The following is a 12,416-nucleotide window of genomic DNA, read 5'->3' as shown; positions in this document are numbered from 1 at the left end:
GTGCAATTGAGCTTTCCCACCATCTACTCCCCCCAAAACCTGCTTCTGGGGTGGGGTTCCTCAGGGAAAAAAGGGTTGGAATATCACCTGGGGGACAGCAGCAGGAAGAAATAATCTAAGAAAATTTGCCAGCCTTGCACTTCAGTAAGTGACCTGCACAATAGGTAAAAATATTCAGTTTGCTGGTGATATAACAAGTTAGTCTATGTTTTTTATATATCTAACTATAACCAGAAAAATGGCTTGTATACTGTACAGATGGCCATGGGTAAACTCAACAGAGCATGATATTAGGAGCTTATTTTTTTATTTTAAAAATTGTATCCTGTTGCTTACAGTAGCATTCCATCCTTTGTTATTTTTGTAGTGTACTGTATGTTGGAAATGAACTTCTGAATTTCCGTTTGAAACGAGTATACCATGTTCATATGTTGCTCATGAAAATTATCTGCATATGTGAGCAATGTTGTGTGCAAGACAACTTCCATGATCTTGGAAGCTAATAAAAGCTATTCCCTACGATTTCACACAAATTTTCTCACAACATGACTGTTCAATACCAATAAAAAGAGCTTTTGAAAGTAACATTTGGAATAATATATGGAGCATTAGTTATAAGTAAATTAATGGTGTTCTTGCCTTGCTAGAGTGAAGATAAGAACAGGCAGTTACAGGAGCGACTGGAACTAGCTGAGCAAAAATTGCAGCAGACTCTCAGAAAAGCAGAGACTCTGCCAGAGGTGGAGGCTGAACTGGCTCAGAGAGTTGCAGCACTTACAAAGGTAGGGCTGTGATACTTTGTACTGTGAAAAACTGTGTCTTCAGCGGAAACAATTTGTTTTTAGTAATTTAGTTCTAATCCCACCCTTCACCCCCAGCTGGGTTAACAAAATAGCTTGACAAAGTGCTTTATATGATTTCTTAGTTCTGTAACATAAAACAATTCATGTTTTTATAGTTTGGAGGTTGCTTGAGCAACTCTTGTGTCAGCTGTAGGTGTTGCATTATAAAGTCCTTCTGCATTTCCTGATGGAGTATACTAAAGCCGTAACCAATGTTATGCCCAGTATTTACAAATGGATTATTGGCTGCCTTTTATAGTCTTCATGTTTTTGTTGTTGTTGTTGTTGTTGTTGTTGTTGTTGTTGTTGCTGTTGTTACCACCTTTCCTGTTCCTTATTGTCTTTTGTTACCTGACATTTGCCTCCTGGGAATTCTGCAGCTAAATTTGCTAAACAGTTTGAACATAATCCAAGCTAAGGAAGGCCAAATTTGTACGAGTGATGCTAATCCTTATTTCTGCATGCATTAAAAACCATTAAAATGAAAGGTAGTAGGGAAGAAACAGTGTTCAATGTATTTTATTCCATTGCAGTGTGTGAACAGAAATAGCAGTCTGCATAAATCACAAAATTCTCATTTGCTAATAGTTTTTCTGGGTGATTTTTCAAATTTTAATTAGCAGTATGATTTATAATAGGCTGAAGAAAGACATGGTAACATTGAAGAACGATTGAGGCAGATGGAAGCCCAGCTAGAGGAGAAAAATCAGGAATTGCTAAGGGTATGTTAAAGCAGTGATGACTATCATCTCCCCTCACCCTACTTTCAAACTTGAAAAAAAAAAAATCAGGTTAGCAATGCAAAATGTAGGCTTATATTCCTCATAAAGTGAACTGAATGGGCAAGCTTTTATCTTAACTGGATACTTGAAGTACCTGCATGGGCCTTGGATGTTCAGTAGCACTGGTGGGTGAATTGGTTTCTTAGAACAATGTCAGCTCCTATAACTAAATTTTTAAATAACTAATTAGAGAACATGTTTAGTGAAAGGACCTCTTGTACAGCTGCTGTCAAAATTATCAGTGGCTAAAAGTTCTGGAAGCCATCATAATAAATATTCTTCAGAAGCACATTGCTATTTTTTTAGGGCAGGCTCAGGCTTGAATCTGGAAAAGCAAATATATATTATGCTATAAATTAGAGCATCATGAAAAATATGTATAGCACAATAACTTTGGGACCTTCAGTATTTCTACAAATTAGAGACAGAAAAAAGAGTTGGCTTATGTGATTTTTGGATGTGTACAAATGCTCATAAACTCACTTTGTTTCTTATTATGCTCTTTTCCCGCACATCCCAAAATCTAGGCTCGACAAAGAGAAAAAATGAATGAAGAGCATAATAAACGTTTATCTGATACCGTTGATAAACTTTTGTCTGAATCCAATGAGAGACTTCAGCTTCACCTTAAAGAAAGAATGGCTGCCCTGGAAGATAAAGTAATTTTGAATGTTATGAATGTTGAATGCAACAGCAGCTTCAGTTGTAGTTTACCAGTTTATTGATGGATATTTAGCCTGCTGTTTATGCCAAGACAGAGAGCCATCGATATAAACTGTGGGGATGTCTAGTGCACAGCTGTGCTATACTACTTTGTTATGGGCAGAGAAACGTCTCCTAGGAATATACCTTTTGTGTTAAGTGTGTTAAAACAGTGGTGTGAGGCTCCTGCTCTGCAAGCTGCTGCTCTTTTTACAGCTTTGGCTACTTGTAGATAGATGGATGGATGGATCTTTAGATGGATGGATGGATAGATCTCTTGTTAAGCGTATTTTATTATACACCACCCTGGAACCAGGTGATAAAGAACTATATGTAGTTCTCTTATATTAATGTTTATCTTATTTAAGGAAAGTGTACAAGAGCTCATGTATCTTAAATTGAGCCAAAGAGGCAAACAAGTAGAGTTAAACAAGCAGGTGCTCACATCTATAACTTTTTGGTAGTATTTAAAAACTTTAAAATGCTAAGTATTGCAAAGGGTCACATTCTTAAGTCCTAATGAACTTAATTTTGTTCCAGAATGCTCTTGTTCGTGAAGTTGAAAATGCTAAGAAACAAGTTGAAGAGCTTCAGAATGAAAAGGTATTGACTGAAAATGAAACACATTGCTTTATACCATGGTTGTAAAGCAGTGAAACAAAATTAGGCATGAGAAAAAGAATAAATTACCACAACTGTTTAAAAAAATGCCTGCTTCAAAGTTGATTGTACCACAGATCATGCTGCAACAGCCCAAGGATCACTAATGCCTGGAAAGCATACATCTGTAATGGAGTCATTTTTTGTTTAGACATTCCCAGAAACTTGCTGAGGTTTTCTCTCTTTACAGTAGGGGTGGCTAACTTCCAGTTTGGGGCCTAATTACACCTCCCCCATGTAATTCTTTCTGGTCCCCCCCAATCCCACTGATGTTGGAGATAGCAAAAAGAAAAAATGTAGTAGATGCAGTACTAACGTTGACATATTGCCCCTTCAACAGTCATAAGATTGATCATTTGACAGAAGAGGGGTCTATAACCCCCTTCAGATAATCTGCATGGATTATTTGAGGAGGGGGAGTTGTGCATGTGAGAGCCTGGGGTGGGTATACTTACCATTGGCATATGGTTCACTGAAGGGTTGGCCCAAAGGTAAATGTGGCTCTTGAGCCAAAACTGGTTAGCCATCCCAGCTGTTGGGGTGCGGGGAGGAATAGACCCAGTCCCCTGTCCTTTGAAATATCATAGTTATTCAGAGCCATTCTAGAAATAATAAGTGAGGGATAGTTGACTAAAATGCTTTTTGAAAAAACTTTTCATTGAGATGGGCCTTGGACATTAGAAATTCAAAACAATACTAACCTTATGAACCAGTGTATGTGATTTATGTTTTGAAAAGAAATATATAACGGTAAAAGGAATTTATTACTTACTTTTCTTTGTAGGATCAACTGGTACTGAACATTGAAGCAATGAGGTCTGAAAATGACCAGATGAGGATCAGAGGCCCTTCCCTTCATCATAGGTATAAGTAACAACAAATATGCTTTTCTTCATTATAAAGTATTGCTAGATGAATGCCTGCGTCTAAATTACTGACATTTGAGAGAGTGTCTCTTATTAATGCAAAATATGGTATCTACTCTGGTTTCAGTCGACCACATCTGGGTAGTGTGCCAGATTTCAGATATCCACTGGCACCTTCAGCCATAGCTGACAATCAAACAGATTCTTATAGCACTTCAGTGTTAAGACGTCCACAAAAAGGACGTTTGGCAGCTCTGCGAGATGAACCTTCAAAGGTATGAACTTTTTGTTAAAGCACTCTTATAACAGCATGTTTTAACACACAGTTTTTCATCTCAAAGCTATAAGAAGACTATTGAAATGATATGTATATATACAAAATAAGGTCCATATTAAAACAAGTTTGAAGATGTTCTTGACTACCAAAGACTTGAGGGTGGATCAAAAGTACTACTTGCAAAATGTGACTTAAAACTGACTTTTTGATCCAGCGGAGGCTTTCATGAATGGAAGGGAAAGGGAGGGTGATTGATTGATAGGTTTCTTTTGCAATTTCCCCTTTCTTATGCAGCTCTCCCGTGCTGTTCTGGACAGTTCCCCCAAACCCCACCTTGGTGGGGCAGAGGGAAAGAGGAATAATAAAATAAAATAAAATAGTCTCATTCTCCCTTGTTCACAGAAGCCTCTGCTGGGTCAAAGAACTGTCCATGAACAGAATAACAGGGTAGTGCAAACCATAAAAGGGGTGTTACTATGAAAAGAAGCAAAAAGCATACAGAAGGAAAAAAGAAAATGATTTATTACTTAACTCATTTGGACCCCTCTGGACCAAGGAAACTCCGATATGTAGAAGTTCCATATGAAATTCCTTTAAGAAGGAACAGAGTGGTCTGATCATTTTCTTTTTCCTACCAGCTAAAGCTGTACACCTAGTTCCAAATGCTGGATTTGAATTATTTGTGTGAAGTAATAAATAGATGGTATTGCTGCTTTGACACACTGAGTTAATTGTGGGAAGCTGGATTACTGAATTTTGGATGTCCTTCACCCACTGCTGATTACTGTTAGGCAGCTAGAATGAGGTCATGACAAAAACAAAATTCTCTTCTAAGAAATTGAAGTTTCCAAAGCTACTAAAGAAACTTAAGTAATGGAATTATCTTTTGTTTCACTTACATAATGTTGCATTTATGTACTATATTATGATTTTTTATTATCTATATGTTTTACTCGATAGAAATAATGACTTTGAACATGATATTACAATTATTGTTTTGGTTTTATTGCATTCTAAATATTGCTGCCTTGATGGATTACTGCAGCATGTAAGTTAAGTCTTAGTGATTTTATCTGTCTATCTTATCTATATGTTAACTGAGAGAAATTTGCAATTAAAACTCAGATCACATATATTAAACAGGTTCAGACTCTTAATGAGCAAGACTGGGAGCGTGCGCAACAAGCAAGTGTGTTGGCAAATGTTGCACAAGCCTTTGAGAGCGATGTTGATATCTCAGATGGTGAGGATGACAGAGAAACAATATTCAGCTCAGTTGACATCTTGTCACCTAGTGGTCAGGCAGATGCCCAGACTTTAGCCATGATGCTTCAGGAACAGTTGGATGCCATCAACAATGAAATTAGGTACAGTATACATTTGTATCATTAACTTAAATTTCCACTATTTGATGTGAGAATGTATTCTTCCTGTACGTTTAGTTTGTTTACTCTCATTTCTTTTAGTTCACAGAAGTTATAGCAATAGGTGTGTTTAGTTTACCCAGTGTTCTTCATTTGTGTGGATATAGATATGATTTTTCTACATTGTCAGTTTGCCAGAGTTCTTGAAAAATTAACTTAATGTGATTATTTCTAACTGCTGTGGTAGTAGTATGGCTTCTCCAAACAGCATGAATCTTTACTTTTTCTTAATGAAGGACCATGTCTGTGAACACAGAGCAAAAATTTAAGATCTGATGTAGTTGGTTATTTTGTGAGTGTTGAATCATTTGCCTTAAAGACAAGCAGCAAATTATTTTTCATGAAAAAGAGCTTTAAGTAAATTTAATGGCCCTACCTAGCTTTAATAGTAGCTGCCACTCTTGAAGAATTTTTTCTCCCAGAGGGATATATATGCAGAGAACAGTGTAGGACTTAGTACAGAGGCTGCAGGCTGGGGGCAAAATGCAAAAATAGCCTCACTATCTTCTGGATCAAATACTGTATATGTCCATGAAGGGACATTGTTGGATGCAGTCCCAAATGAGTACCTGTTCAGTAGAATTCCAGTAGTAATACTGTAGCTTTCGTGAGGACTTGTAAAGAAGTATAGTGGAACCTTTGTTCTCAAACTTAATCATTTCCGGAAGTCCATTCGACTCCTGCAACCGTTTAGAATCCAAGGCGCAGCTTCCGATTGGCTGCAGGAGCTTCCTGCACTCAAGCGGAAGTTTCGTCGGATATTCGGCTTCCAAAAACCGTTTGAAAACCAGGACACTTACTTCCGGGTTATCACCGTTTGGGAGCCAATTTGTTTGTCAACTAAGCCGTTCGAGAACCTTAAACTGTACCCTTAAACAGCTTATCATAACTTGAGTTATTGATGAAAATAGCAAATGTTAATTGATGGCAGTGAAACTTTGATAACATTGGATAAAATTTGCCTCTTTTGTGGCAGATACACTGCATAAAGGAATTGCATTCTTTCTTTCTTTCTTTTTAGACTGATACAAGAAGAAAAGGAAAACACGGAGCAGCGAGCAGAGGAAATTGAAAGCCGTGTTGGTAGTGGGAGTTTAGAGAATCTTGGCCGATTTCGGTCATTGAGCTCTCTTCCTCCACCCTTTCCTGGTGGCTCCCTTTCTGGCTCCTCTCCACCTGGCAGTGGTCGTTCTACCCCGCGACGAATGCCACATAGTCCTGCTCGAGAAGTGGACAGACTAGGCATCATGACGCTAGTAAGTGTCTCTGTTTTCCTCTCACACACCCCAGGGGGAAATTCCTATGATTAGGTCTTGTGTTGTTCCCCATTTTTCTGTGTGTCTTGTTTTCTTGTGTTTGCATACTGGTCACCTTTAGCAGGAATTTCAGACTGTTTGCATGTAGCATGCAGCCACCTAACCCACCCATCAGAAGTTGTCTAGTGTATGTTCAACTTTGACACCCCCCCCACATGCACCCTTAATTTGGAACGGAATGTTGGAAACTTACCATGAATGTTAAACATGAGTTGAGTCCCTGGGAGGTGTCCAAGGCTACATCCTTCTAGGTAGAGATAAAAGTTACAGGTAAAGGACCTCTGGACAGTTAAGTCCAGCCAAAGGCGACTATAGGCTGCGGCGCTCATCGAGGGAGCTGGCGTTTGTCCACAAACAGCTTTCCTGGTCATGTGGCCATGACTAAACTGCTTCTGGTGCAATGGAACACAATGAAGAGTGCCAGAGTGCATAGAAATGCTATTTACCTGTTTATCTACTTGCACTGGTGTGGTTTCAAACTGCTAGGTTGGCAGGTACTGGGTCAGAGCAATGAGAGCTCACCTCATTGCACGGAGTCAAACTGCCAACCTTCCGATCAGCAAGCCCAAGAGGTTCAGTGGTTTAGACCACAGCACCACCCACTCTAGGTATAGTGTTGCAACTAATCACATTTACACTGCACTCCACTCTTACCTGGCTTTTCCATCACTCTTGGCTTCCCTCCAAGGTCTCTAGTCCAGGGCTTTGGGTACTCTTTGTTCTTGCTTGTGCTGTTCCTTTTCCTTAATTCTACAATGCATTTTGCTCAGCTTTGACATGAAAAGTTCAGCAGGGGGAGGGGATTGTGATTCCCATTTCCTACCTTTCAAGCAGGAGAAATGAGAATTTACTTGGTCATCTCCAAGGGACTCAGCTCGAAACCAATGTTTATGGAAGGTTTCCAACATTTTGGTCCGTGGTATAAGAAGCAGAAAGAGCACTCTACTTCTGTCCTTTATTTTTGTGGCTTTTAGAAAATTAGTTAAAAATAATCCCTCATGTAAAAAAAAAGTCATTTATAGCAATGCTTAACTAGCGTTAAGAATCCAATTTTTAAAACTGACGTGTGATACTGCAGCAACAATACATGAAGGTAATTTACACTCCAGAGTGATCCCTTACTTATGGTTAAGGTATTCCACCCATTATGTCTGCATCAATCTTAAATGCTGCTTTCCAGGGTTATGCTTAAATATTTTCAGTATAGAGAAGTGGTCTGTTTGAGCAGTGGTTTCATGAGTAGGTTAAATAGAGCATATGGCTTGTCTTCTCCCGGAGAATGTTTTATAACTGCGAAAATCATCCCATGTGTTCATGCTTTCTAGTTTGAATAATCAAAATACCTGCTTTATCTTAATTTCTCCTCTTTGCATGCTTCTGTCAGCCTAGTGATTTAAGGAAACATCATAGAAAGGTAAATCTTCAGCCATTAATCTCTGTGGAATCTTGAACAATAAAGTCTAGTATAATTAAACTGTATTTTTAAAATGTAAATGGTTTTTGATCAGCATGACCAGAACAAAGAGTTCTCCATGCATACCTCCACTGCTCTCTTGCTTGTCAGGTGTGCTCATCTCCCTATACTATTTCTGTGGTAACACTTTGCTATTAAGGGAAGGTGGGGGACAAATAAGGATATATGAAATCTATACACCTGCCATTTAGAATGTCTTCCCTTCCAGTTGAAGAGCTATGTTTGCATTCTGCGTAGTAGGTATTCCTTGTGTATTTTCTCCATGGCTGATTAATCCCCTTACAATCCCTGCAGCGGTAGAGCAGATATAAGGTAGAAGTTCAGTCCTATTCTTCACTTCAGGTTTCTACCAAAGCAAAGGAACCTGAGCCATGCCAGAAAATAGTACATACCATCAGAACTTGGAACAGATGCTCAAAGCATGTCCATGGAGAAGAAAAATCTGTTTAAATACCCCTCTGAATTCTGGGCATTGACTTCAGAATTAGTCTCAGATTCCACCAAAGTCTATTTCAAATGCTTATAACTGCAAGAAATATGAGTTCTGTGCAAACTGGCAGACCCTAGATAATACACGAACTTGGTTTGGTTAGAATAAAATATTGTATCATTGCATACAATTTTTCTTTGTTGAAACGGAAGCATATAGATGTAACAGCTGTTGAAATTATAAAATCTATAACACCGAAGAATCTTTACTGTGAGCACTCTGCCTCTTAGAGATGAAGTAATACTTAAATTGTGTTTGTTTGCAGTCTCCAGTTTCAAGAGAAGAAGTTAGAGATGACAAGGCTACAATAAAATGTGAGACCTCACCACCCTCTTCACCTCGATCTCTGCATTTAGATAGAACCTATAAGGGTGCCTTGCATACAGTGAGCCATGAAGATTTAAGAGATCTAAGAAAGTAAGTTATGTTTAAATAGAATATAGCTAAACTGAAGACTGTCATCCTATGTTTTGTTTTGTTGCGTAACATAAAATCAGTATATGATATTGGCTTTTTGGAGTCCTTGGATGCAAACTCCTAGCTTCAGGATTTCTCATTGACTGCCAACAGCTCATACTGTGTGTTTCCTCAACTTCCCCTTTCTCCTCCTTGGCTCCCTTTCTCCTCAGACTTCTACTTCCATTGTTTGCTATTTAGTTAGTTATTTACAGAATTTTATACCAGCTATTACTGTTTTTGGGTGGTGTACAATTGAAACAGAACAAAACAGAAAATATAATACAAACAGAAAATCCCGAAGACACTTTCACAGAAATACTTGTGTGGACAGACTAATTTCAGTAGCACTGTGTTGAATATAACCCAAAATGTGTATAGTGCATATTTTTATAGACTTAACTGTATCTACTCTACAGTTCCACAGGTTCTCAAGATGGTCAAGTAAGCAATCCCAGCAGCAGTAATAGTAGCCAAGATTCCCTTCACAAAGCCCCTAAAAAGAAGGGGATAAAATCCTCAATCGGGCGCCTATTTGGTAAGAAAGAAAAGGGTCGACCTGGACAGATCAGCAAAGAGAGCGGAGGACAAGGTTGGTGCATTATTGTACCTAGAACAGAAGGCACAGCAATTCTTAGGCTAATTGTTGTATAGGGTATAAGGTAAAGAAGTCTTAGCTGTGTGGTATGCAGATTACACCTACCTATGCTAGTATAGGCATAAGTGGAAGTTGGTGTCCTTGGCTATGCAGATGACTGTCTCAGCAGAAATCCAAAATGAAAGGTATTAGATCTGAGGCAAATAACTGTGATTCTTCCAGAGCTGACCTTAGTAAGCATTTTATATTTATTTGATTGCTGTTCAAAATACTACTTGTGCTGCTTATCACGTAAGCACGATTGTCTTGCACCTCACTGCCATGAGACCCCAAAGCAGTGACCAAGCAGTCCCTGGCCTTTGCCTACCCATCTGGGTCAATTCACAGCATCCACCACTGAGTATGTCAAGGAAACTAGGGGTGGGCTCTTAAGTAGATGGATGGATTTATTTAGGAATATTTCCAAGTGGTATATAAGTAGTATAAATCAACATAAACGATAAAGATGTAGAAAAGCAGATCGATTAAAAAATCCAATGATACAGGGTCCAATTTTACATATCAAGGGAAGTCCTTTTGTTCAATTGTTATGTGGCTTTGAAATCATCAGATAAAGCAGCTGCAGGAAATTGATAGCTACAGGAAATGTAGGTGTATCAGTTTCTACTACAATCATAATATTTTATTTATTACTACTGTGTTTATATCCCACCTTTTCTCTAAGGAGCTCAGGGTGTCTCCATTTTATATTGATGTTCACTGTTCATTGTCTCTTGGTAAACAAAGGTTTACTGGCTTTTGAACTATACAGTTGGAACTTGAGAGTCACTTCCATAAAGGAAAGAGTTCTTTTTGCTCATAGGACCAACTGTGATCCACTGGAAGTTCCCTGCTGGAGAAAGGGTCCCCATCCACTAATTCCCTCTTCATCCCTCATCACTGCCTCTTATTCTGCTCTGGAGAGCCCTCCAGTTCTCCAGAGCAAATTTTCAGGGGGAAGGACAAATGGGCAAAAATTGCCTGCCTCCCTCTGTCTCCTCTAACGCAAATGTAACTGCTGTGTTTTAATTCTGGAACCTGCCCAATGTATGTATAACATTTTACACTGTTGTACTGCAAACAAACTTGTATGTTGGAAATAAACACAAATGACATTCATTACTGTAATTCTGCTGCGTGCTAAAGTTAAGTACATGACAGGTTTTTTTCATTCTTGCAGTTAGTGTAATGGAAGCAGACAGTTCAACTCAGGATGGCTTGGGACTTGGAAAATTGGGAGGACAAGCAGAAAAAAATAGAAAATTGCAAAAAAAGTAAGTTTTAACTTCTCCTCAGTTCTGATATCTAAACAGTGAATATTCTGCAAACTGTTGCTTCAAGTTAGAATTGAATTTTCCTGTTACCAAAAATCTCAAGATATCAAGAAAATGGATATAAAACTATGACAAAAAATCAGGTTTATCTTAAGAAATGTCTGCTGTTTTCCTTTAAATTATGCAGCTTTACTGAACCTTTAAGAATAGCTAGAGTGAAAGATGGCTATACTGGATTGTATACTGGATTGTATACTGTTTCCTGTTCATTTTATCACTATTATTATATGACGCATTGGGAACTGAGAAACAGCTGTAAGTTGAAATAATAATAATATAAATAAATAAATAAATAAATAATCTTTGCTGGTACATTGAGTCTCAGGACCTGAGTGAATAACATGGGTACAGAGTGGGACAGGGGAAAGGTTGTTAGAGGAAATTCATTTTGTGCTATCCTGTAAGTAGAAAAACAAATGCATTGCTCGTCTTGTCAGTCAGTGTTCTGTCTATCTTTTATTCACCCATAGTGCATCACCATACACTATCATATTCACTTTTATCTATATTAAGTGCTTTTCAAGTTTTAGTTTTACATTTTATTTTCTTTATTTCCTTTTAAATTTTCCATTTGGTGTGGTAGTGCAAAATCAGGGTAAGTTGCTTTTAATTTAACTTTTGCAGAATGTGAATGTGTGATGTATTGGGAAACTCTTTTTTAAAAGATTTGTGTTAAAACATCAGACATTACCTTTTTGAATTATTTTCCTTGCAAGATTCTAAAAAACATTCTGCTGAAACATTTTCAGCAAAATCCTGTCAGCATCTTCATGAATTAGGTATAATTCATGAATCCTGCCATAACTTGTTGGTGTGCTGTCAAACAAAAATTCTTGACATAAATTCTTTAGTCCTAGCATTTGATTTTAAACTGTTTGAGTTGATTTCTTTAGAAAAAATGTATTGCAGAAATGTACTTTTGTAGTGGGTGCTGTTGTCAACCGAAGAAGAGTGAATCAGTTCGGCTACAGAACAGTCAAGTTCCTCAGCTCATCTACCATTATACTCCCTAGCATTTTCACATACAGTTTCTCCCTTCGCTGTGTCTAATGTGTATTTAGAAAATGAGCATATGTTTTAGATTAGAGAACATGCATTCATAGTCATATAATAAAATAAGGTAGAAAATAGTTTCGGCCCTCTTCTGTTTCGTTTT

The 12,416-nt window shown here is 37.9% G+C and overlaps 1 protein-coding gene across 9 annotated transcripts in view; it reads left to right on the top strand.

Annotated features, from left to right (window-relative positions):
• Positions 1-12,416, top strand: part of PPFIA1 (PTPRF interacting protein alpha 1) — a 63,621-nt gene that overhangs the window by 26,642 nt on the left and 24,563 nt on the right. For 6 of the 9 annotated variants that reach the window (XR_013842580.1, XM_079991326.1, XM_079991327.1 and 3 more), the window contains exons 9-20: positions 648-782; positions 1,481-1,564; positions 2,152-2,283; positions 2,867-2,929; positions 3,771-3,850; positions 3,980-4,127; positions 5,273-5,496; positions 6,575-6,809; positions 8,254-8,283; positions 9,099-9,250; positions 9,709-9,881; positions 11,107-11,200. Coding sequence is in view for 8 of the 9 variants with exons in the window: in XM_079991326.1 (XP_079847452.1) it covers positions 648-782; positions 1,481-1,564; positions 2,152-2,283; positions 2,867-2,929; positions 3,771-3,850; positions 3,980-4,127; positions 5,273-5,496; positions 6,575-6,809; positions 8,254-8,283; positions 9,099-9,250; positions 9,709-9,881; positions 11,107-11,200 (1,550 nt within the window). In the remaining variant the exon portion in view is untranslated. The remainder of the gene's footprint in view (positions 1-647; positions 783-1,480; positions 1,565-2,151; positions 2,284-2,866; positions 2,930-3,770; positions 3,851-3,979; positions 4,128-5,272; positions 5,497-6,574; positions 6,810-8,253; positions 8,284-9,098; positions 9,251-9,708; positions 9,882-11,106; positions 11,201-12,416) is intronic. The other 3 variants (XM_079991325.1, XM_079991329.1, XM_079991330.1) reach the window with 1 other exon arrangement.

The sequence above is a fragment of the Podarcis cretensis genome (assembly GCF_951804945.1).
Source record: "Podarcis cretensis genome assembly, chromosome: 1".
NCBI lineage: Eukaryota > Metazoa > Chordata > Lepidosauria > Squamata > Lacertidae > Podarcis > Podarcis cretensis.
The sequence above is the reverse complement of the archived record's forward strand: the minus strand, read 5'-3'. Positions and strand labels throughout refer to the sequence as shown.